At 39.5% G+C, this 22,299-nt stretch overlaps 1 protein-coding gene across 1 annotated transcript; it reads left to right on the top strand.

The window, feature by feature from the left end:
- Positions 1-4,257: 4,257 nt before the first annotated feature.
- Positions 4,258-21,414, top strand: LOC115927240 (serine/threonine-protein kinase greatwall-like). Its single transcript, XM_030992811.1, has 13 exons — positions 4,258-4,396; positions 7,020-7,084; positions 7,590-7,785; positions 9,207-9,346; positions 10,167-10,255; positions 12,557-12,669; positions 13,679-15,010; positions 15,476-15,593; positions 15,996-16,154; positions 17,671-17,784; positions 18,612-18,713; positions 19,392-19,502; positions 20,416-21,414. Exons 1-13 carry the CDS (start codon positions 4,331-4,333, stop codon positions 20,466-20,468), a joined length of 2,658 nt encoding a protein of 885 aa, XP_030848671.1. The 5' UTR covers positions 4,258-4,330; the 3' UTR covers positions 20,469-21,414.
- The last annotated feature ends 885 nt before the right edge of the window (positions 21,415-22,299 follow it).

Here is a 22,299-nt window from a genome sequence, read left to right as displayed (position 1 = left end):
AACGCCCTTCTGGTTCCAAACAGAATTGACGTACTCTTTATCTACACACACACTCACTCTTTGTTCTGTCTTTCTGTCTCTCCCTCACTCCCTCTCTCCCTCTCTCTCTCTCTCTCTCTCTCTCCCTCTCACTCTCTCTCTCTCTCATTCTTTTTACACATCTTTCTAGATTTATTCACACCGTCTCTTCTCTCTCCCTCTCCTCCTCACTCTCTCTCTCTCTCTCTCTCTCTCTTTCTGTCTCTCCCTCACTCTCTAACTCTCTCTCACTCTTTTTGCACATTTTCTCTATTAACACACCGCCCCCCTCTCTCTCTCTCTCTCTCTCGCTAACACTCACTCCTTTTACACGTCTTTCTCTGTTAACACTGTCTCCTCTCTTTTTCTCCTTCTCTCTCTCTCTCTCTCTGCACTTATTTATTTAGTTATTGACCCCCTCTCTCTTTCTCTCTCTCTCTCTCCCTCTTGCTGTATCTCTGTCTCTCTTTCTCCCTCTCTCTCTCTCTCTCTCTCTCTCTCTCCTTTCTCCTCTCTCTCTCTCCCCCCCCCCTCTCTCTCTCTCTCTCTCTATCTCACTCTCACGCTCACTCTCACTATTTCACTATCTCTATCCCTCCCTTTCCCGCCTCTGGCTTTAGTTTTCCCTCTTGTGTGTCTGTGGATATTCCTTATTTTTTTCTCTAGCCCTTACTTTTGCCCCTTTTATTCTGATTTCGACCCTACCATGTTTCCTTGCTGTTCTGCCTCCTTTCAAGTACATGCATTCTGATTCCTCTTTTATCCCTATGTCCAGCTCGTTTACTTTTTACATGACTATACCCCGTCTCCCTCTGACCTCTCTCCTTCTCTTTATCTATCTACTGCCATATCTCTCTCCAGGCGCGTACGCAGGATTTTTTGAAGGGGGGGGGGGGGGGGGGGGGGTAATCGGACATTTGAAAATTTCGCAACGACTCAGCCAGCCATTGAATAAGCGGGGGGGGGGGGCGGTAAGAGGACACTTTTTTTGTTTTGGTCCCCCCCAAAAATCGCAACGACTCAGCCGTCCGCTGAATAAGCGGGGGTGAGGGGGGGGGGGTGAGGGGGGGGGGGGGGGGGTGGGGGTGGGGGGGGGGGGGGTAAGAGGACACTTTTTTTTTTTTTTTGTCTCGAAATTTGAAAAATTTGAAAATTGACATTTTGCTCAGTTGGAGGGGGGGGGGGTAAGGTCACCTTTTTTAGGTCAGCCAAGGGGGTTATGGGGGGGGGGGGTTTATACACATAAAAATACCAAAGGGGGTGTTTAACCCCCCCCCCCCCCCCCCCCCCACCCCTCCCCCCCCCCCCCCCCCCCCCCCCCCCCCCCCCCCCCCCCCCCCCCCCCCCCCCCCCCCCCCCCCCCCCCCCCCCCTCTACGTACGCGCCTGTCTCTCTCTCTCTCTCTCTCTCTTTCCATTTTTCTGTTAACGCCATAGATCCTTAAAAAAAAACAGGAAGACCTCCCGATTTGTCTTCAAGTGACGATTATTCTTATCTCGTGTTCTACCTCCTTTCGTCCCAAGTCTTCGTAGGCTTATATGTTTGATTTAGTTTTATTTTTAAGTTCAATATTGTGACACAAAATCATAATTATAGTACAAACAAACATTATAAATAATTGTTCATACAGTAACAATTTACTTGTAATCACATAAAGATCGAGATAAGAACAGGCCTACGCCCAATGGAAATTATGGTTTTACAGTTAACAGAATTCATGAACGCAAGAGATTGCCATCATGAATATTTTTATGCCAACAAATTGAAGACAATAACTGATGAATGTTTTCAATCGATTGGATATAGGCTCGACACAAATAAAACCCGATTTGACCGATTTCCCGCATAATAATGAAATCAAACTTTCGTGATATATATACTTAAAGGTAATACAAAATTTTGGTATGGGGTCATGAATTTGGTTCAAATGAATATATTGGAAGCATATGCTATCCTACAATATTTATTGATCGTTGTCGCGGTTGAAATCGGGTCTAAAGTTATGAGATTGTAAATAATAAACTCTTTATGTTGTATAGCTCCCTCTCAAGGTCAAGACATTAATTAAGCTATACAACAATGTTTCTTGACTAAACTCAACCGATTAGCTATTGATTGATTTTTATTCGACAAGCTTCCAACATACAACAATATACAATAATAACAGATCAAAAAAAGTCAGCTTGAACAGGATAACCCACGAAAGCTCGAGAGCTTATTTCCAGTGGGGTCCCTTACAGACATGTAACAAATTAATAAGTTAAAATAGTAATATTTACAGACAGATAAGAAAATTAAAAGAACTACTTATTAAAGATAATAATAATAACAACATTAAACTGATGATAGAAATGATATTAAGTACAAGAAGAAAAAGAAGAAGGAGAAGAAGAAAAAGAGGAGAAGGAAGAAGAGGAAAATAATGATGAATTTGTAGAATTTCTATAACGTACGAAAACATAAGTATATACAACATGAAAAAGTATGAACCGACAGAAGAATAAAAATTTCAATCATATAACATGTCATTCACTTCTCTTCTCTGACTGTCAAGTATTAGGTATTCCTTTAATTTCCTCTTAAAATGATCATAGTTTCCTATTTCTTTTACACCATTGGGAAGGGAATTCCAATGTTTTATGGCATTGTAATAAAACGAATTTCCAATACTACCTACTCTTTCAGGTAAGTTAAAGTTGAATCGTCTATTTCTTGTATTATAATCATGTACGTCAGTAACAAGATCGAAGTTGGATCGAATATAATGATTCGACCTAGTATGATATATTTTATGCACATGATGCAATACGAGTTGTTTTGATCTTTGGTCGACTTCAAGAAAACCAGCTTTAGAAAGTTCGCTGTAGCCAACATGAGTTCTTGGACCAGAACAGTTGATAAATCTCACCATTTTGTTCTGTATAATCTTCAACTTCTTTTGATCTGACTTGTTTATGTTACTATACCATGCAGGGTTAGCATAGTCAAATAAACATTGAATAAGAGCAAAACAGAGTGTACGTCTTGCTTTTAAATCCATACAACTTTGATATCTGTACAAAAATTTCAGACGAGAATTTGCTTTTTTTACAACTGATTCTACTAAAGATGAAAATGAAATTGCGCTAGCCAACTCAATGCCTAAATACTTCACAGACTCTTTTCTCTTGATTGCTTGATTATTGTGTGTCACTTTGAATTCAAATGACTTTTTAGAACTACTTTTAGAACAAAATAAAATGCTTTCTGTTTTTCCCAAGTGTAAAGAAAGCTTATTATCAGTCATCCAATCGACACACGTAGACAGCTGTTCACTGAGCTTTTCCTCAATATATTTAGGATCAGGATTTGAATAGAGTAGTACGCTGTCATCTGCGTACAATAATAGTTTGAAGTCTTTTATACAAATACACATATCATTTATATAACTTGAAAATAGAATTGGGCCTAAAATGCTTCCCTGAGGAACACCGCAAGTTATAGGCATTAGTTTGGAACAAATATCATGAATGGCCACTACTTGGTGCCGATTAGATAAGTAGGATCTAAACCAATTTAAACTTGCCTTATCAAAACCCGTTTGGAAATTATATATCACAACTAGAACAAATTCTGAAATTTTCATGGTCGCAGCTACCATTGTACGGCCGTAGGCGCTATTTGTAATTTATAAAAATTTACCGGGAACACCGGTAAATTTTTATATTCAATTTTTCTCGAAAGCAGTAGTGTTTTAGTGGCTACGTTTTCTAGTGCTTATAATACATCCACAGGGGCATCCAAATATTATATTAAAATTGTAAAGAATCACTATCCACCCAATTATCAACATTTCCCAAAACTTTGTATTACCTTTAAGGCGCCAGACTGAAGTTCTCAAAAAGATCCCCCTCCTCCATTCGTGATAGTAAAAAATAGAATTAAAAAAGGAAGAAACTGATGATTATTTACAAGGTATATGCTATTGTCACTTAGTTTGTGAAAACTTTAAAAAAAATCTAGTGACAGAAATGAGGGAAGACAACAAGACTGAATAAGAAGGTGAGACTAATAATGCTAATGAGAGTTTTTTAAAACCTGTATTAACTTATTTATCATTCTATTGGTGTGTAGAATGGAGGGGGTGAGGGAAGAGCTAAAATGGGATCTAAGAGGACTTAAATTCCATCATGATAGCATAAACAAACTTACCATGCCTATAGCATGCAGGCATGATAGATGTTTGGCGCCCTCTTGAGACGTAAGAACGATCAGCGGCAAAATTGAATTTCAACAAAAACAGCTGCGACAAACAACTCAAAAGGGCGACAAAATGGCAAATATGATGTCACAATCATCTTCAAAAGTGAACTCCAACGTTTCCAAGACAGAAACACGGGTACGTAAATATACTGGTACAATAAAATGGTTTAATTTGAATGTTTTCCCTCGCATTAGTATCTCCTTGTTTAGTGTGTGGTCCCACAAGCTGTGACGTGTGTATTGTTGCTCAAATGTTGCCGCGCCAGTTGTAGACCGAAAGCTTCAGTCTCTCTAATCGTCGGTTGTTCCACTGAGACTACGTCTGGCTCAACTAGACCTCTGATTATAGAGACTGAAGTCTGGGGACCTCTTTCTGTGAGGCACTGTACGGAACAAATGGTTCGGTTCGACCGGACCGCGATGAATGAGATATGCAACGAGATTTTCACTCTTTAGTTTACATCCTCATAACTGCTGCAATTAGACTAGACCTATAACACAAATTAAAAATAACATATAGAGTCTAGGCCTAGGGTCTATATAGCTTATTTGACTTACGATAGCTTGCTCATTTAGATCCTAAATTAATGATTAATCCGAGAAAGTCTCGTAGTCAACATTATCCGTCTTGGTGTTAGTTGATGAATATTCATTTTTTCTTTTCGAACGTCCAATAGCTACCGTAGCTACGTACGAGTTAGACCGAAAGCTTCAGTCTCTATACCGTCGGTTGTTCCACTGAGACTACGTCTGGCTCCACTAGACCTCCGGTTATAGAGACAGAACGATCGCCTATGCCAGCCTATGTTGAAGATATCACGGCTAGATTTTAGCCGCTAGGCCCCTCCCACAAACATGACAAACTTGCCACGGCCGTATTGTTATGCCCCCAAAATCCCCCAAAATGTCATTTTACCTCGTCCATATCCAATTTTAAATTAGGCCTAGGCTATAATACATCGGTTCCACTTACTAATTTGATGGAAATAATCCGTTTAATGGTCCCTTTTAAGGAAATTATGGGTCAAAATCGACATCCATGTTGAAAATCTTGCAAGCCGTGTTAAACTCTCGCTGCCGTCAATCTCATCCCTTCTAGTCTACGCCGAAGGCAAAATGATTATGAAGGAAAAAACTGTGATAACGCCATTACGAACGTGTAGATGGCACACAGTTTTGTTCCGAGTGCATGAACGTTCGGAGATACAAATTGGATAATTCATATAGATCTAAGTAAGTCCGTAAATTATCCATTTAATATTGAGTTATCAAATTTTGATAACTGTAATTAGGACAAATGACATACCGACCTAATTTACATCTGATTTAGAAATCAGGAAATTAGATCTAAATAAAGAAAATCGGGGAGAAAATGTCGTGGACGAAAATATGCACATATAGATCTAGGCCTATAGCCACCCCCATGGTACGAGTTGGGTTGCCATCTGTATTGGGGAATGACAACAAATTTCAGTTTTATTAAAGAAATGACCCAAATCAGATGGTTATTGCTGTCTACGCCAGTTGATGCTGTGAACGTGAATGTGTTCAATTAAAAATGAACATCGATTTCAAATCGAATTCAAGTTTCTTTCATAATAATTTAGGCATAATATACTGTTGGAACTGTCCCCACTGCGTGGAAATCGAACCCGCTTTGCCACAGCATGGGGACAGTATCACGAGAATAATATACTGTTGAAACACACTCGACCTCTATATGGTCGTGATATAGTCCCCACGCTATGGGAAATCAAGTTCATTTTTCACGGCAGTGGGGACTATACCACGACCATATACTAATAATAGGGAGCTCGAGTGTATGCCGCGCCAAGGTGTGTTTGTGTGTGTCATTTATTTGCGATCATCATAGGAATCGCGAGAGGAACTTGGGGAGTGTATTCTGGTAGGTGTGATTCTAGTTATCCCCATTTGGCGCAGTGGGGACTATATCACGATTAGTCTATGCCATAATTTATGGGACTTCTACCTTATCCTACGTATAAACTATCCACCTTTTCGCCTTGATTTTTCAAAACATCAACAAGTTTATCAATGACATTAGATCTAACTTAGACTCTAGACCCTATTTAATCATTCAATTTTTCATGGATCTCTCTTTTTCAAATTCAAGATGATAAACTCATAAAGATCTTGTTTTTCAAGAATTTTTTTGAGGGGGGGGGGGGGCGCTAGTTTAGAAGTGTATCCAGACTTTGACCCGTAACTCATTCGTGGAGATACAGTAAAATATACTAAAAATCGACTAAATCTTCATCAATTGTTCAAATAATGGTCATGATTTAAAACTAAAAGTTATGTTTCTTACCTGTTTAGTGTCAATTTTCTTATAATATCTGTTTTTGAGTATTTTTCCTCAAAACAAAGACTTATATTCACTTTCTCACGGGATTCACAGCAAACTGCTGCACAATACAATTGCATGTTGTACCGAATACCGACAGTGGGGTGCAGGCGCGCGTGTGTTATGTTAGCGACTGTATCTAAGCAATTCATCATTACGATCGTTATAGGGGGGGGGGGGTGAGGGGTATTGAATTACACTGCATGCACAATTGTAAAAATTGACCTGCTTATCATGCCGATAGACATAGGCTATTCATGCATCAGTTTGTTACTGACCTTTTGAAAAAGTGAAGAAAGGAAGGCAAAGAACAAGATTGTTGTGGAGTTAATTGTGACGTTTGACAGCCACATTTGTTTTCAAATTCATAATCTTGTTTTGTAATCATTTTCAGATGCATCAAGCTCCGACTATTGATGAATTCTCCATTGTAAAACCGATCAGCAGAGGGGCATTTGGGTAAGAACTCTTAACTCTTTTCTTTAACAAAAATGATGTGGTGATTGAGAGATGTGCTTGGCTGGCGTTCAATTAACTTCTTTTTTAGAGGTCAGGCCTCAGGGAACTTGAAAACACTTAAAAAGATAATAAACTGGCTTGAATTTTCAATAACAGATACTCTGCAATTAGTTTATATTTTGATGATGGAACTCGAAAGATACTTGAAAAGGTTGAAAAGAATTGGCGAAAAATAAATGGTTTGCTATTAAAGTCATGAAAATGATACACTTTTCCTATATAGACATGCTCTATAATTACAAACCCATTTTACAATTTCTCGACTTCCATAGAAAGGTGTACCTTGCGTATCGGAAAGGTAGGGAGAAGGAAAACCTCCATCACGGCCATGAAAAAAGCTGATATGATTCACAAGAACATGACGTTCTTACCACAAATTGCCAACAATTTCTTTATCCTTAACATTTTTCTTTCCTTTTTCTTTTAAATTTCTTGACCACCATAGAAAGGTGTACCTTGCGTATCGGAAAGGCAGGGAGAAGGAGAAGCTCTTTGCCATCAAGGCCATGAAGAAATCTGAGATGATTCACAAGAACATGGCTGCCCAGGTGACTACGGAGAGGGATGCTTTGGCCCTGTCCAAGAGTCCTTTTATTGTGCATCTCTACTACTCCATACAGACTACAAAATATATTTATTTGGTGAGTAGTGTGCTTTTTAAGTTCAAGTTCTTAGTAATGTTGTGATATAGCCAGGCAAAACAAAAAGAATTGCCCAGAGTCCCAAACATTACCAGTATATTTAATACAGACCATACAATATACAAGATATTTTATTTGGTCTTTGCAAACAAGTTCCATAGAAATTTGGTTTCCACTGGCATTACAGTAATTTTCAAGAAAATACATAATTACAAGACATAAGTACATCACGTTTATAGAAATAGATGAAATAAGGGACAAATACATGCAAAAGGTAATGAAGCGACAACAATCGTCATTGTACTTCAAATCATTAGTTTCAAAATTAAGCCTTGCTCATTGGTATTTCAAATCATAATAGTTTCAGTATTAATTAATTTCTGACGCAGAAGTTTAACGTTTAACCTGTGAGTTGAATGTATGATCAGAGTCGGGTACAAATGAATATCTGAATCGTGAAAGGCGGGTTGGGGTGGGGCAAAGTCGGATACCAGAACAATTAAATGAATAAAATAAATGAAGTGGATGGGTATTGTCTTTCATGATTGCACATACCTTATCAACAATTTGCTCAGTACAACTTATGAGATTAGACAGAAGCTAATTCTACCCCAATTACGCGCTGTGCTATTTTACGTGGCCTTTCCTATTTCTTCTTGTCCTGTTTTGAGAGATTGCCAAATGAATATACAGTTGTACTATTGAAAAGCAGGACATTCTTTATTAATCGTTGCATCTACATGGAGAATTTTCAACTTACGCAGAAAAAATAACCTCTTGTTAGCTCTCTTATACACGGAATGTGTGTTATCCCTCCATGATAATTTGTCATGTAAGACAGTGCCAAGATATTTATAGTTTCCAACCTGTTCAATCGCCTCATTATGAATGATCACATTCTCGTGGTCTGTACCTTTTTGACGGAAGTCGATTACCGTGTAATGGTGGGTCAATTAGTCTGGTTTGAAAGGGGGTTTGTTTAGAACCGGAATCATCAAAAGTCTAAATTTACCAATATCCCATTGAATTAGAAAATAGAAGTGCATGCTAATTCTATCAAACATGATTCTATGGGATTTCTGAGAAGTTAGAATGATGAAGGTACAAGTAATCAGAAATAGCACCCTCTAAGTTGGACTTAAATATTATGGAGAGCCATTTGTAGCCTTGAAATAAAATATATTCAAAAGCACAAATTCAAGTATTTTAGACTTTTTTAAAAATTCCACATCAAGAACATGAAATCTCCTTGATAATAGAAAATATGAATGAATTGAATCAACATTTTATGCCTTTTAAAATAACTTTTACAAAATATTTTCATAGATCCTAACAGCTCTCCATTATTTTTAAGTCCAACTTAGAGATAAGTTCAACTTAGAATCTTTGTGAAACACCCCCCTGATCTCAATGATACACAGGTGATGGAGTACCTGATTGGAGGTGATGTGAAGTCTCTGCTCCACGTTTGCGGCTATTTTGATGAGCGTACAGCTCTGATGTACACAGCTGAAGTGGTGCTGGCTCTCGAGTATCTTCATAAGCATGGCATCATTCACAGGTTCGTCATCATATTTCCTGTAAACTGACTTGAGTTTTCTCCTCTCATTTAGTTTCTCGCCATCCTAAAAAGCTTATATTTCAAAAGTACAGAAATAAATTGACTACCATTGTAACATTGATATGTGGAGAGTAATTTATTTTGATTTATTTGCTCACATACGTAAAAAGCTCATATTTTAGAAATACAAAATAAGTTGATGGGTGAAGAAGAGTGACAATAAAATAGTAAACATAAAGAAATTCTAAAATTGTTATTTTTCTATTCTTCAACTAAGTCAGGTACTCTAGTCATCTCTGTTTAAATGAAAATTAATTAATATTATAGTCCTAGTAAAAAAACACATCTCTTTGATATTTATATTTATTGAGTATATAATCTCCCAATCGAGAGCTTGTTCTAATTTGAAATAATTATTCTTTGGTAACTGGTTTATACAGATCCGTCACTACTCCATTTTGACTACTATCTCAATGCATAGACCAAAGGCCGGGCAAAATGGTCAATCTGTAATGTGGAAAGTGCTACTTTAATAAAAACATTTTTCTGCTTCTTCTATTTTGAAATAATTATCCTTTATTAGCTGTTTCATTCAGAAGCGTCACTAATTGTCCCTACTCCATTTTGGCTACTACATGTATCTCTATGGATAGACCAATAACCAGGCAAAATGCTCGTCTGTAAAAAGGAAAGTGACACTTTAAATGAATATCTTGCTTGTTCATATGTTCTTTTTTGAAATAATTATCCTTCAGTAACTATTTTATACGGAAGCATCACTAACTGTCAATACTCCATTTTGACTATTATATCCATGCAGAGACTTAAAGCCTGACAACATGCTGATCTCAAACGAAGGCCACATTAAACTCACTGACTTTGGTCTCTCTAAGATATCCATGGACCACAGTAAGTTACCTCAAATTACTTCTTCATATTATTATTTTATTTTTTATTTCTGCATGGTTCAACAGTTAACATAGTATGATCATGACCACCATGGTAGTAAACACTAGATTACGATCATTATATATTTGCAATTGTCAATAATAAAGAAGCATACAGAGGTATGACATACAATGTATGAGGTATTACATTCAATCATCTAGGGTGAATACAGTAGAAATGTCAGAGCTGTTGTGAAATTTAATTAATTCATTCATTAATTACCTAATTAAAATTGGGTAGCATTCATGGGATCGCATTGTGAACATAACTCTATAGAAGAAAAGTTAATTACGTGCTACATACAAGTATAAGTGAGTGTTGTATTACTCTTTTTTTTCTTTTTTCTTTTTCTTTTTTGTTGATACACATAATGACATCAATTGCATCTTGATAGAAATCACATACAGTAAATAGCTCTGCAAACTGGTATGGGTATGCAAGTATGAACTGCTGATATATAAGGCACCTTAATTTGTTCCAAAATTTTAAATCCTTTTCTGGATATGGCAAGTCCTGCTTGTGTTAAGTGACTCTCACACTCTGCCGTGTAGGCCTACCGTGTGCCACCGTGCGCGAAAATGTCTGCAGACGGTGGAGAACGGCGAGGGCACACGGTGGTTCATTATCAAAGCGGGCAACACGTTAATAGGGCGTTGGCGCTTATTTACAACCGGTGGGACCCGGCGAAAGTTTTGGGCATGTTCAAAACTTTGGCCGGCTGGCACCGGCCGCAAGTAAGCGGCAAGAGGACGGTGTTGAACGGTATGAATACGTTATGAAAACGGTCACACTGTATGAACACGTTCACAACACGCTCATAACCCGTTACAGAACGGTGATAAACGGGCAAAAAAATATGCAGTAAATATGTGATCAAAAGATGAGGAGAAGTGTCGTGGAGTTTCCTTGAAGAAAAATGGAGAGCGGACTGACCGTTGCCGTTCAAATCGGGGTATTTATGGCAGTCGTGTCATGACGTCAGCAGTCCGGGGACTCGCTCACAGGACGCTCCGAGCGGTGAGGGGACGCTAAGTGACTGGTAGGTGGCTGCTACAAACCCGGTGCACACGTTCGAGACCCGGTATGGGCCCGGTATGGAAACGGCCAAAATTTTCAACAAAAGTCAATCTGGGCGGTGAAGACGGTAGAAGCACGTTCAACACCCGGTATGCGCCCGGTGAGAACGGTCAGAAGATGGCAACGAAACGGTGAAAAGATTAATTTTATGATTTTTTTTTTTTGCGGCCGGGGACAAGTTCGCTCAAAACCCAACGTTCTGGACTCTGTTGTTTTTTAATAGCCCGGCAGGTGGACGGTAGGCCTACACGGCAGAGTGTGAGAGCTCCATTACCAATTGATGAAATGAAATGATTGATTTTTATTTCTTATGCAAAACATAATACAAAAATAATTATATCACAACAAATATGTAATGAAACGATAAATATAGTGGAAATAGCACGAGAAAAGAGGAACTAACTTGAAGCAGAGCTTGTTGAAGTGTTAGTTCCTCAGATGCAAATTTTACAATAAAACATGAACAAAGTATGCTTATAGATCAATAAATACGGTAGACAATATGTAGCTAGGAAGAAGGAAAAAAAAAGAAGAAAAAAATGAGGAAGAAAAAGAAAAGAAAAGAAAAAAAAATGAATAGAGGAAAATAAGGGTGGGAGAAAGCAAGACAAACCATCTGTTCACTAGTACTCAACCTTCACTCTGCATATTTTAGAAGACATTTTTTTTTCAATTTGAAAGAATAACTCATACTCATAGTGCTTGTCATATTCTCAAGACGACGGATAGTCAACCTGTTCGAAACGTCGAGCCACTCATCCTCTCCAAGCGCTATAGTTCTCCTTAGAACTATAAGCTAAGAAAGATAACAAACAGTCCTTTTCAGGACTACACACCCCCAAGAAAGATTACTGAGTCAGAGTCCTTTTCAGGACTCCTCAATCCTCTCTCTCTCTCTCTCTCTCTCAAATGGTGCACCCGCAAGCCTACTGTATAAATAAGTCTTCTCTCAAAATTCTTAAGAAAGCCCTTAAGATTTAGATTTCTTTGTGCAATAGAGTCATATTTTTCTGTATTATGTTTATCCAAGTTACTAATGTAAAGCGCAAAGAGATTGTATAAATTGTAATCAATTATGCACTATGCCACTATACAAATTAACATCGTTATTCTCATTACTATGAATATAAGAATTCCCATTTTTCTTTTGCCTGTCATTGAGAATTTTGTTCTCCTTTTTCTCAGAAATCAACGTATCCGATATCCTTGGTACGCCCTCTGTGGTGAAACCCCTACGGTCAGATTCGTTTTACCGAACACCAGGACAGGTTCTCTCATTGACCACCAACCTGACATTTGTAAGTTCACAAAGCTTTTTACACATGTCATGTGCACAAACCTTTTATGACAGAATTTTCTTCAAATTGGCAACACCCTTTCACGGTTTATTTATAGGCCGCCATTATAATTTGTGCGTAAACAATGCGTCGTCAATGTTTTCAGATGCGTATGTATCATTGCGTCAGTGCCTGCGCTATGCACTGACATCATTTTGACATGGGCGCCAATTTACTCTTGTAACAGTGAAAGGGTCTATTGTTTTTCAAATTGGCAACAATTATGTTTTCTCTTATTGCTACCTTGTCAGAATAATATGTAATGGGCAAGAATGTGTCAACAATTTGAATAAATGGCCAACTTAGATCGTAAAAAAAAAGAAGATTTTTAATGGCTCGACGTGTTGCCAATTCAAGGATTTTAAAGCATATTTTTTTTAATTCCGGGCATCAAACGCAACATAATCATGAAACAAAAAATGGATGCAGTGTGTGGAGAAATATATGCCCTTTCTACTCATGTATCTGGCATGTTTTTAGGGCTCCCGGTCAAAATTTATTGAGCCTAACTACAAATTGTGGAATGATTGTATCAAAGGGTTAAACCAGCTAACAGAAATTGTCATGGCAAAATGAAGTTACATAAGAAGCATGGAACACTTCATATTCTTCATCTTAACAAAAAAACAAATTTGTAAGTACACTAGGTAGCAGCTACACTTAAAATTTCACTCTAAAAGGTTATTCATGTACACTCAAAATTTGTAAAACTCTTTAGCTCTCAACTTGACACTATACATAATAATAATAATAACAACATTTATAATGCGCACATATCACCCCCAAGGGATGCTCAAGGCGCCTTAACAAATTTGGAAATTACTACCCCAGCACTATACATAGGGTGTAACATAGTCAGAATGCTATGTTTTTCTGTGATCATTTTGCAAACTAACAGCTTTTGCTTTTTTTCAATGTCTCATGTAAGGTTCTATTGAATATTTCCCTGTGGATGCTCATTTTTTGCTAGGACACACCTGGAGCAGTGCTAGAGGAAAAGTTCCGGCACCTGAGGCACACTCCGCTCTCCTCACCCCTCCTAACGTCGGTCAACAGACAAGGTCTGCCCCGCCCCAGTAGTCTTGGTGATCTGCTCTCCGACTTAAACCGTGACAAGCGCCCCCACGCATCCTCCCACGATGATGCCTCTCGTCACGGAAGGGACAGTATAAGCGTCGCTCTTGCTGATAGGATACTATCTGCAGCAAGTGAAGGTTCGCAAGCGAACAGTAGAGGACGTCCACAGGAAGACGCCGGATCAGGATGTCAAAGGTCAGCTCGATTTGGGAGGTCAGCAACGAGACAAGGAGGAAGAGAGAGGGATGTTGTGTTTGAGACACCGGTAGGGCGAGCACCGGTGAGCCGCCCCTCGATCCATCTCAGCTTCAGCGATGAAAGAAGACAATCAGGCCCTGAGGCTGCTCAGCAGACGTCAAACGAGGGGCAGTCAATGGCGTCATCACCGACTGAAGACGTGGCTCTGTTGGGATCGGGAAGCGAAGTTCGTGGTCGGAAGAGACATCTCTCGCAGGTTGAGATGAGCCCTATCTCGCTCCGTGCTTCCAAAGGTTGCGTCAGGATGCTGGGCTCCGGATCCCACAGCGGCCTGACCACAGAGATTCAGGGACTGAGCCTGAAACTATTTGTGGCTGATGGAGAGGGCGAGGAGGAGGAGGAATTAAACACTGGTAGCCATAGAAACAGACTAAGTGATGCAGACAGCCTCGATAGTAGTCTGAGCGTCGAGGACATGGAGTCAATCAGAGCCAAGAGTTTTGAAGGAGTGGACACTCAAGGATCAAAGGATGTTGGCATGGTTGATTCAGAAGGAAGAAGCATTAGAGACAGCTGCTACGGAAGCGGGTCACGATTGTCCGGCGGTGTCGCAGAGGGAGGAAGCTCCTCGTTTTGTCAGGACCACGGTGACAGCAGCCTTTCAGGTCTGGATCTGGATGCATCAAGGTCATCGGCAGCTGACCCTGCCGAGAAAGAAGCGGTCAAAGTTCGGAGGTCATCGGGAAAGAAGAATGTCAGCTTTGACCTTGACGTCAGTATGGATTGCAAGTCTGAAGCATTGGATGTGAAAATGCCAGGTGACATGTCCGAGTCTTTCCATGATGACGATGACCTGTCGCGGAAGGGTCAGTTGGAGCCAAGTCCGATGGGGGATGGGAGGAGCCAAAGTCTTGTATCCAACCAATCAGAGAGCAGTATGAAGTCATGTGATCTGCAGGAGAGGAGTGCTCTTTCTGAACTGACAAACTTTTCGCCTGATGAAACCGCGAGGATGAACATCAAACCTGTAAGCGTCATTGAAATAATCTTTTATTGCTAATTATGGATATTACATTTTATATTTATGGTTTTGCCTGACTCTGACGTCTGTAATTTCTATGTTGCAGGATCTTTGTATTACAGAATGCATAGGACTTCAAGATATTTTAGTCACTTTCCAGGATACATGTACATAGAAAAACCAACTGGCACTGTGACAGAAATAGATTCACTTTTGTCATCCATGTTGCTGTTTCGGCTCATCTGTTACCTCTGTGAGATATTAAACCGGGTGGTTAGCATATATATGTAGTCGTACAGCTTATTCCGCTTTTTTGGCTAATGGGTGTATTGTAGCAAAAAAGTTAAAGAGTTTTATAATTATTTCTATCACCAACTTTTCTGTTATATACAAAGTAAGTTTGAAGATATTATTATGAGGACTTATCGCATTTATCTAGTTTTGTACACAATCCTTACTTGAATCTTTTAGAGAAATGCCTCCACTCCGGGGCCCCAAGGAACAAGACACACCCCTCTCAGAATTGCTTTCCGTACCCCTGGACAACTCCCCTATGTCACCCCGGCTAGAATATGCTACAAGACACCTGGTAAGTTAGAACAGCTTCTAGAAAACGTGGTAGTGATGGTAGTCAAATGAGACACCCCCCTCTCAGAATTGCTCTAGGTACCCCTGGACAAAAAGCTATTAGCTAAACAACCAACAGAAGATTTAGAAAAGGATTTCAATTTTTTTTTATCAATAGTGGTATTCTTGGAAACCTTTGTATCTCACTCTTTCTTTTTTTCATTTAATTATTTTTCTCTCTTCATCTCCTTCCATCTTTCTCTCTCCTCTGTCTCTCTTTCCATCTTTCTCCATTTTGTTATTGTCATTTTATTATTTCTCTCTCACCATCTCTCTCTATCTTTCTCTTTTCTCTGTCTTTCTTTTTGTCTTTCCATCTTTCTCCCTTTTCTTTACCACCCCTTTCTCTCTTTCCCTCTCCCAGGTCGAGGTACCCTCATAACCCCCGGCCCCACACCCCTTCGGACTCCAAAGAGTTGCAAACGGCGCCCTCAGCAGGCTGCGTGTGGACAACCACAGGAGGAGAGGATTCTGGGAACGCCGGACTACTTAGCTCCTGAACTGCTATTGCAACAGCCTCACGGTAATATCTGCACATTAGGGGCCTGTTACATAAAACTTAACATTGATTGTAACTTTGGTATCAGTGGCAACTTTTGTGGAAACCTTAATTTTGATTGGCTGTTGAATGATGTTGCCATGGTATTTAATATTGACGGCACAGTGGCGATCGATAGTAAGTTCCATACATCAGGGCCCAGATTCTGTTCGTCAATAAGCTATCCATGATAATATTAGCTTTGCTTGTATACAGTTAACAATTAAATCATTAATGCCCTTTATACCAAGTTGTATCATTTTTTAAAAGCTTGTACTCAAGGAATTTCTTACTGCCATGTACCCATGCACCTCACCTGGGTGGAATGCAAATGTAGATTAATATCTTTGCCAAAAGACCTGTACTTGTTGCTGTTGGATTATTTTTCAAGGCAATTCAGTAAAAACTGACTATGCCTAAAAACCACCTGCCTTTAAAGGCATCATTTAACAATGTTAAATTTGAGATGTACGGCCCGGCCTACGTGGTATCAGTGTCTGTGATATGGTGTAATATTGAAGCCCTAAAAAAAATGCTTCTCCAATGGACTGTACTCTTATGAAAACCGTTAGGAAAATGCAAAATTTGATTTCGATTTCAAATCGGAGATATCTTGGGAATCAGACTGGCGATCGGTTGTAAAAGTCAAGGGGTTCCTGACTGACCTAAAGGTTTATAACTATGATTGCAGCATGAGCTAAATCCAGGATTTTGTTTCAGAATCTGAGATAAAGTTACCCGATCTTTATAAAAAATAAATCCTGTCCTGAAAGAATTAAAGGGAGTCACTCGTCAGTTTCCATGTGCAGAAGGCCATAATTTGCTGACAATGTTAAATTTGAGATGTACGGCCCGGCCTACGTGGTATCAGTGTCTGTGATATGGTGTAATATTGAAGCCCTAAAAAAAATGCTTCTCCAATGGACTGTACTCTTATGAAAACCGTTAGGAAAATGCAAAATTTGATTTCGATTTCAAATCGGAGATATCTTGGGAATCAGACTGGCGATCGGTTGTAAAAGTCAAGGGGTTCCTGACTGACCTAAAGGTTTATAACTATGATTGCAGCATGAGCTAAATCCAGGATTTTGTTTCAGAATCTGAGATAAAGTTACCCGATCTTTATAAAAAATAAATCCTGTCCTGAAAGAATTAAAGGGAGTCGTCAGTTTCCATGTGCAGAAGGCCATAATTTGCTGACACTAGACCTGGTGGATAATAACAATCATTAACGTGTGTACAGGTATTAGGCCTGCACACAGCGAACCCATTGGCCAATTGAGAGTCTTCGGGTGTCGGAAAAGTGAGATAATGACTTTACCATGTGGGGGGAATGGGTGGAAAACGCAGTACGTTACAAAAGGCCTGGTGGTCATAAAAATGAAGGCTAATTCTGGTGATTGACAGCACGTCTTATTGGGTAAACACCCGAACGGTGTTGAATTCCGCATGAGAGCTAACTACTGAGTGTCTTTAAACAATGACTGTTTTTGTGATGCAGGTATAGGAGTTGACTGGTGGGCGCTGGGGGTGTGTCTGTATGAGTTTCTGATCGGCATTCCTCCCTTCTGTGATAGCGAACCAGATCTCGTTTTCCAAAACATACTCAGTCGAGGTAAGTTCAAATTCCTTATTGATATCACTGAGCTCTTTGTTATAAGATGCACTAATTTAAAGTGTCATACATTTATGAAGAGGAGGATAGCTCTCGCTAAAACTGCATTTTCAAAGTTAGGCAAAATTCTGACAAATCGCACAATGGGTATGAGGACCAGAATAACAGTACTGAATTGTTACATCTACCCAGTACTTATGTATGGTAATGAAACATGGACTTAAGCCTCTCATACTAAAAAGCATTTGGAAAGTTGCGAAATGTGGTTTTTAAGAAGAATGATGAAAATCCCTTGGACTGATAGAGTTAGTTATAAGGAAGTTCTTAGAAGAGCTGGAGTGCATAGGAAAATGATCCGTGAGATGTTGATAAATGGACAGTTGCAGTTCATGGGTCACATTAAGGCGCGATAGCTGAGTCGGTGGAGCAGTGGTCTCGTTATCCAGTGACCCGGGCTCGAAATAAAGTCGATGCCGTAGTGCCCTTTGGTAAGGCACTAATCCTCATTACCAGGTCTTCTGGTTGCTTACTTCTTAGCTGTCAGGTAAAATAACCACCACTATCACTATCATTACATGTAAAGAAGGCCTAGTAGGGAATCTTGCTGTGACAGGGAAACTTGTGGGAAGGAGGAGTAGGATACTTAGGATGGACAGTCTGCAGAAATTGTTTGAGGAGAGAGGAGTGAAAGAACTGGGAGTGGTGCAAATAGAGAAGGCTAGGATCCGAGGGTTGTGGAACACGTACAACAACCCATTGATTGTAGGAAGGGGTTTGTATCATAATGTAATTTCACCCCATTATGATTTTTTTCTTCTTCATTGTAGACCTGTCCTGGCCCGAAGGTGATGAAGCTATATCAGTGATAGCCCAGGACCTTATCGAGAAGCTTCTTACGTTAGCCCCTGAAGACAGGCCTACAGCAACAGGTAAGAAGAGAACTTGTGGAGGTATGTGTCATGGTATAGTATAGATATATATTGACTGCTATGAGAGGCATCACTGTTTCTATAGGCTCAAGGGCACGTTACATCCTGCTATGACCCCTCGGCGAGCCCCTGAAGATAGGCCTATATCAATATGTATGAAGAGAATTTGTGGAGGTACGTGTCATGGTATAGATATATTGACTGCTATGAGAGGCATCGCTATTTCTATAGGCTCAAGGGGATGTTACATCCTGCTATGTTATTGAGAATCTTCTCACGTTAGCCCCTCAAGACAGACCTACAGCAATAGGTAAGAAGAGAATTTGTGGAGGTACGTGTCATGGTATAGTATATTGACTGCTATGAGAGGCATCACTGTTTCTATAGGCTAAAGGGGACGTTACATCCTGCTATGACCCCTCAAATTGCCAAATCTCTACTATACAATGTCTTCCTTTATTATACACATAAAAAATAACCACTGCAGTTTTGCAACGTCATATCATGAGTCTGAACGCGCCGTAGGGTTTGATTAGTTTCACAATTGCAAATCCTAACAGTATAATATGTAACTATATAATTCTGTTTATCTTATTTTTCTGCTTTCATACAAATCAACTCATTACGAGGGTTGGATTGCTCTTTAATGATATTATTGAACTGTTTTGTCTTTATCAGATGTAAAGCAACATGAGTTTCTTCATGACCTGGATTGGGATCATGTAAGGGAGATGGAGCCTCCGTTTGTACCCGCCCCTGACGACGAAACGGACACAACATACTTTGATGGTAAGAATACTAACCCTCAGGCTCATTCACATATGAAGAGTTAAACTGCTGCGTTTAAAGGCATCGATTAACAATGTTAAATCTGAGATGCTTGGCCCTACGTGTTATCAGTGTCTGTGATATGGTGTAATATTGAAGCCCTATAAAAATTGAGCGTCAAAATGATCATGAAGTGCCTCAAAAATGGAAAAATCTTTGAGTGACCGGCGTTACCATACTCATTTTCCCCCAATAGACTGTAGTGTTATGAAAACACTATTAGGACAAAATTAGATTCTGATTTCCAATCATAAATATCTTGATAATCAGATAGGCGATCAGCTTCAGTTGTAAAAGTCATGGGGTTCCTGCCTAACCTAAAGGTTTATAATTCTCATTGCAGCATGAGCTAAATCCAAAACTTTGTTTCACAATCTGAGACAAAATTACCCAATCCCAAGAAAGAATGTGTAAAATGAATTGCAACTGCACACAACAAAGGTCCTGTGCTCTTATTTGTGTTATATACAGAAATGTGGCACGTATAATGCTTCAATACGTCATGAAAAAAACACTGCAGTTTTGCGGCAGCATATCATGAGTCTGATAAGTTTGCTGATTGCAAATCCTCACAGTATTTTAATGCATGTACTATACAATACACCCTTTCACGGTTAAAGCCTCCATTTTAATTTGCGAGTAAACATTGGGTCGTCAATGTTTTCAGATGCCTATGTATTATTGCGTCACTGCCTGCGCTGTGCGCTCACATCATATTGACATGGGTGTAGTTTTAAATGGTGCAAATGTCAGCTGTGAAAGGGTGTATTCAGGCTCTTTTGCATGAAAATTTTATGGACACTTGCAATTTTCTTATAATGCCATTCAAAGGCTGACAGCCCTTTCTTCCTTCTCTTCATTTTTCTATTTTCAGCCCGGAATAAAGCTTGCAATTTGGACTTGTCATCAGGATCATTTGCATCTTGACTCTGCAGATGAAATGCTTCTAAAACAAAGCTATGAAAAGGAGGACATTGTACAGTAGAGGTTTGATCAGATATGATTTTAATTGATTTCATTTTGATTTGTGTGAGCAAGGGAAATTGATATTAAAGACACATACAAGTGGAGTCTCATGGGGAATTTGACACTGTTCAGATGTTTCCCCAATAAGCGAGTTCGTAAATCGCTCTGGACAGCATGACCCCAAAATATCCACAGATCTAGACAAGATGGATACTTCCCACTTGTGCATTTTCGAATAATCACTGCCAAAGTGATGGAGGTGCTTCATGAATACCTTTTGTTTGCCTCTTGAGAAGAATACTTCCACCTGTGTATCAGATAAATGTACTGTTGGTGCATAAATGAATACTGATTACATAACTTTCGTGAGCACGATCCGAGTATTCATCTCAATGCTTTTACAATTTGGGTACGAATAACCTTTATCTGCCCATGCGCAAATCCTAATTATGACCTCACTTATAACAGGGACTTGTTTCTCAAAGCCTTTTTTCAATGATAAATGACACAAATCATAGACAAATCTGCTGATAATGCTACGTTTACACTATGTTCCCGACGGCCACGGCAGCCCCGTTTGCCCGAAACGTAGTGCGCCCGCGTTCTACCACGGATGCCAGAACGTTCCCTCCCAGTCCGTCACGTTGTGATGGGGTCCCTCACGTTTCTCACGTTCTGATCAAGTTCTGACACGTTTTTCACGTTTCGTCAAGGCTTTGTACGGATGAAACGTGGACGCAGGGCAGCTGTGGAGCACGTGCCGGCGGTATAAAAAGAAGGTCTCTCAAGCAATAGCAATCATGGTATCATGAGACCTCGCGTTGTGTCAGACCGTAGTAGAACACAGTGCGCGGTAGCGTGCCAGGCGCTTAAACCGTCCCACTACGGACCACCCCCAAGTTTTGTTACGTTCACCCCGGTTTATTACGGCCTACTAGGTTTCTCATCCGCACCGTGACTGCTGTGGCAAATTTTTTGACAGTTTAAAAATCTGACACGGTATCCATGGCAATCACGGCCTGTCACGTTTGCCCATACGGTCCCCCGCGTTGTGTCACGTCAATCCCGTTTCGTCCACGGTGGCCTGAAACGTGGTTGCCGTGGCCGCCGGGAACATAGTGTAAACGTAGCATAACCAATCAGAAGCAAGCATTTCATTATAACAACAAAATGTCATTTGTCACTGATGACAAGTTTTGTGAATTGGGGCCCAGTTCTTCTGTACTACATGTAGGTCTTCAACCTTTCCCAATTCCTGTTATTCCTGTCTATTTCATGTTAAACTGGCTGGCCCAGAACTCTTACTTTATCTTTAAACCAGGTTTAATTTATGGAATAACTTTAAGGAATATCTTTTGAATACATGCTACACTGTCTTAGATAAGCCTTACATGCATAATCCCTTTCCTAGATTATTGTATAATTATGAAAACAATTATAATACATCTCAGTTTTACATAGAGACACAAAGGGTCACCCATTATTAATTTATGTTTGCAACGTTTGATTGAAATGCATATTGTTTACAACTCGTTTAACAAGTAGCTATTTGTTTATGTACATACAAATGTATCTGGTCGTATGGCAATAAATATAGATGTATGTAATCTTTGTTTCGTTAAATATTCATGTAAAGCATATGCGCGCTACTAATAGAAATTTTAATGTAAATTGTATATAATGATGCATAGTTTATATTGGGGAAACACTGCACAAAATGTAAAGTTTATATGTTATTATTGTAGTGGGTATTCTAAGAAATCGTCCTATATAGCTACATTGTATATTGTAG

The sequence above is a fragment of the Strongylocentrotus purpuratus genome, unplaced genomic scaffold (assembly GCF_000002235.5).
Source record: "Strongylocentrotus purpuratus isolate Spur 01 unplaced genomic scaffold, Spur_5.0 spur5_scaffold_20, whole genome shotgun sequence".
Classification (NCBI taxonomy): domain Eukaryota; kingdom Metazoa; phylum Echinodermata; class Echinoidea; order Camarodonta; family Strongylocentrotidae; genus Strongylocentrotus; species Strongylocentrotus purpuratus.
Note: the sequence above shows the minus strand (reverse complement) of the source record. Positions and strands in the feature narration are given on the sequence as shown.

Bases quoted from the DNA above. Each gene is read 5' to 3' on its own strand.
- LOC115927240 (XM_030992811.1), top strand. From the start codon at position 4,331: ATGGCAAATATGATGTCACAATCATCTTCAAAAGTGAACTCCAACGTT. The intron at 15,594-15,995 runs GTAAGTTAGAAC...TCCCTCTCCCAG, and splicing joins AATATGCTACAAGACACCTG to GTCGAGGTACCCTCATAACC. The intron at 17,785-18,611 runs GTAAGTTCAAAT...TCTTCATTGTAG, and splicing joins CCAAAACATACTCAGTCGAG to ACCTGTCCTGGCCCGAAGGT.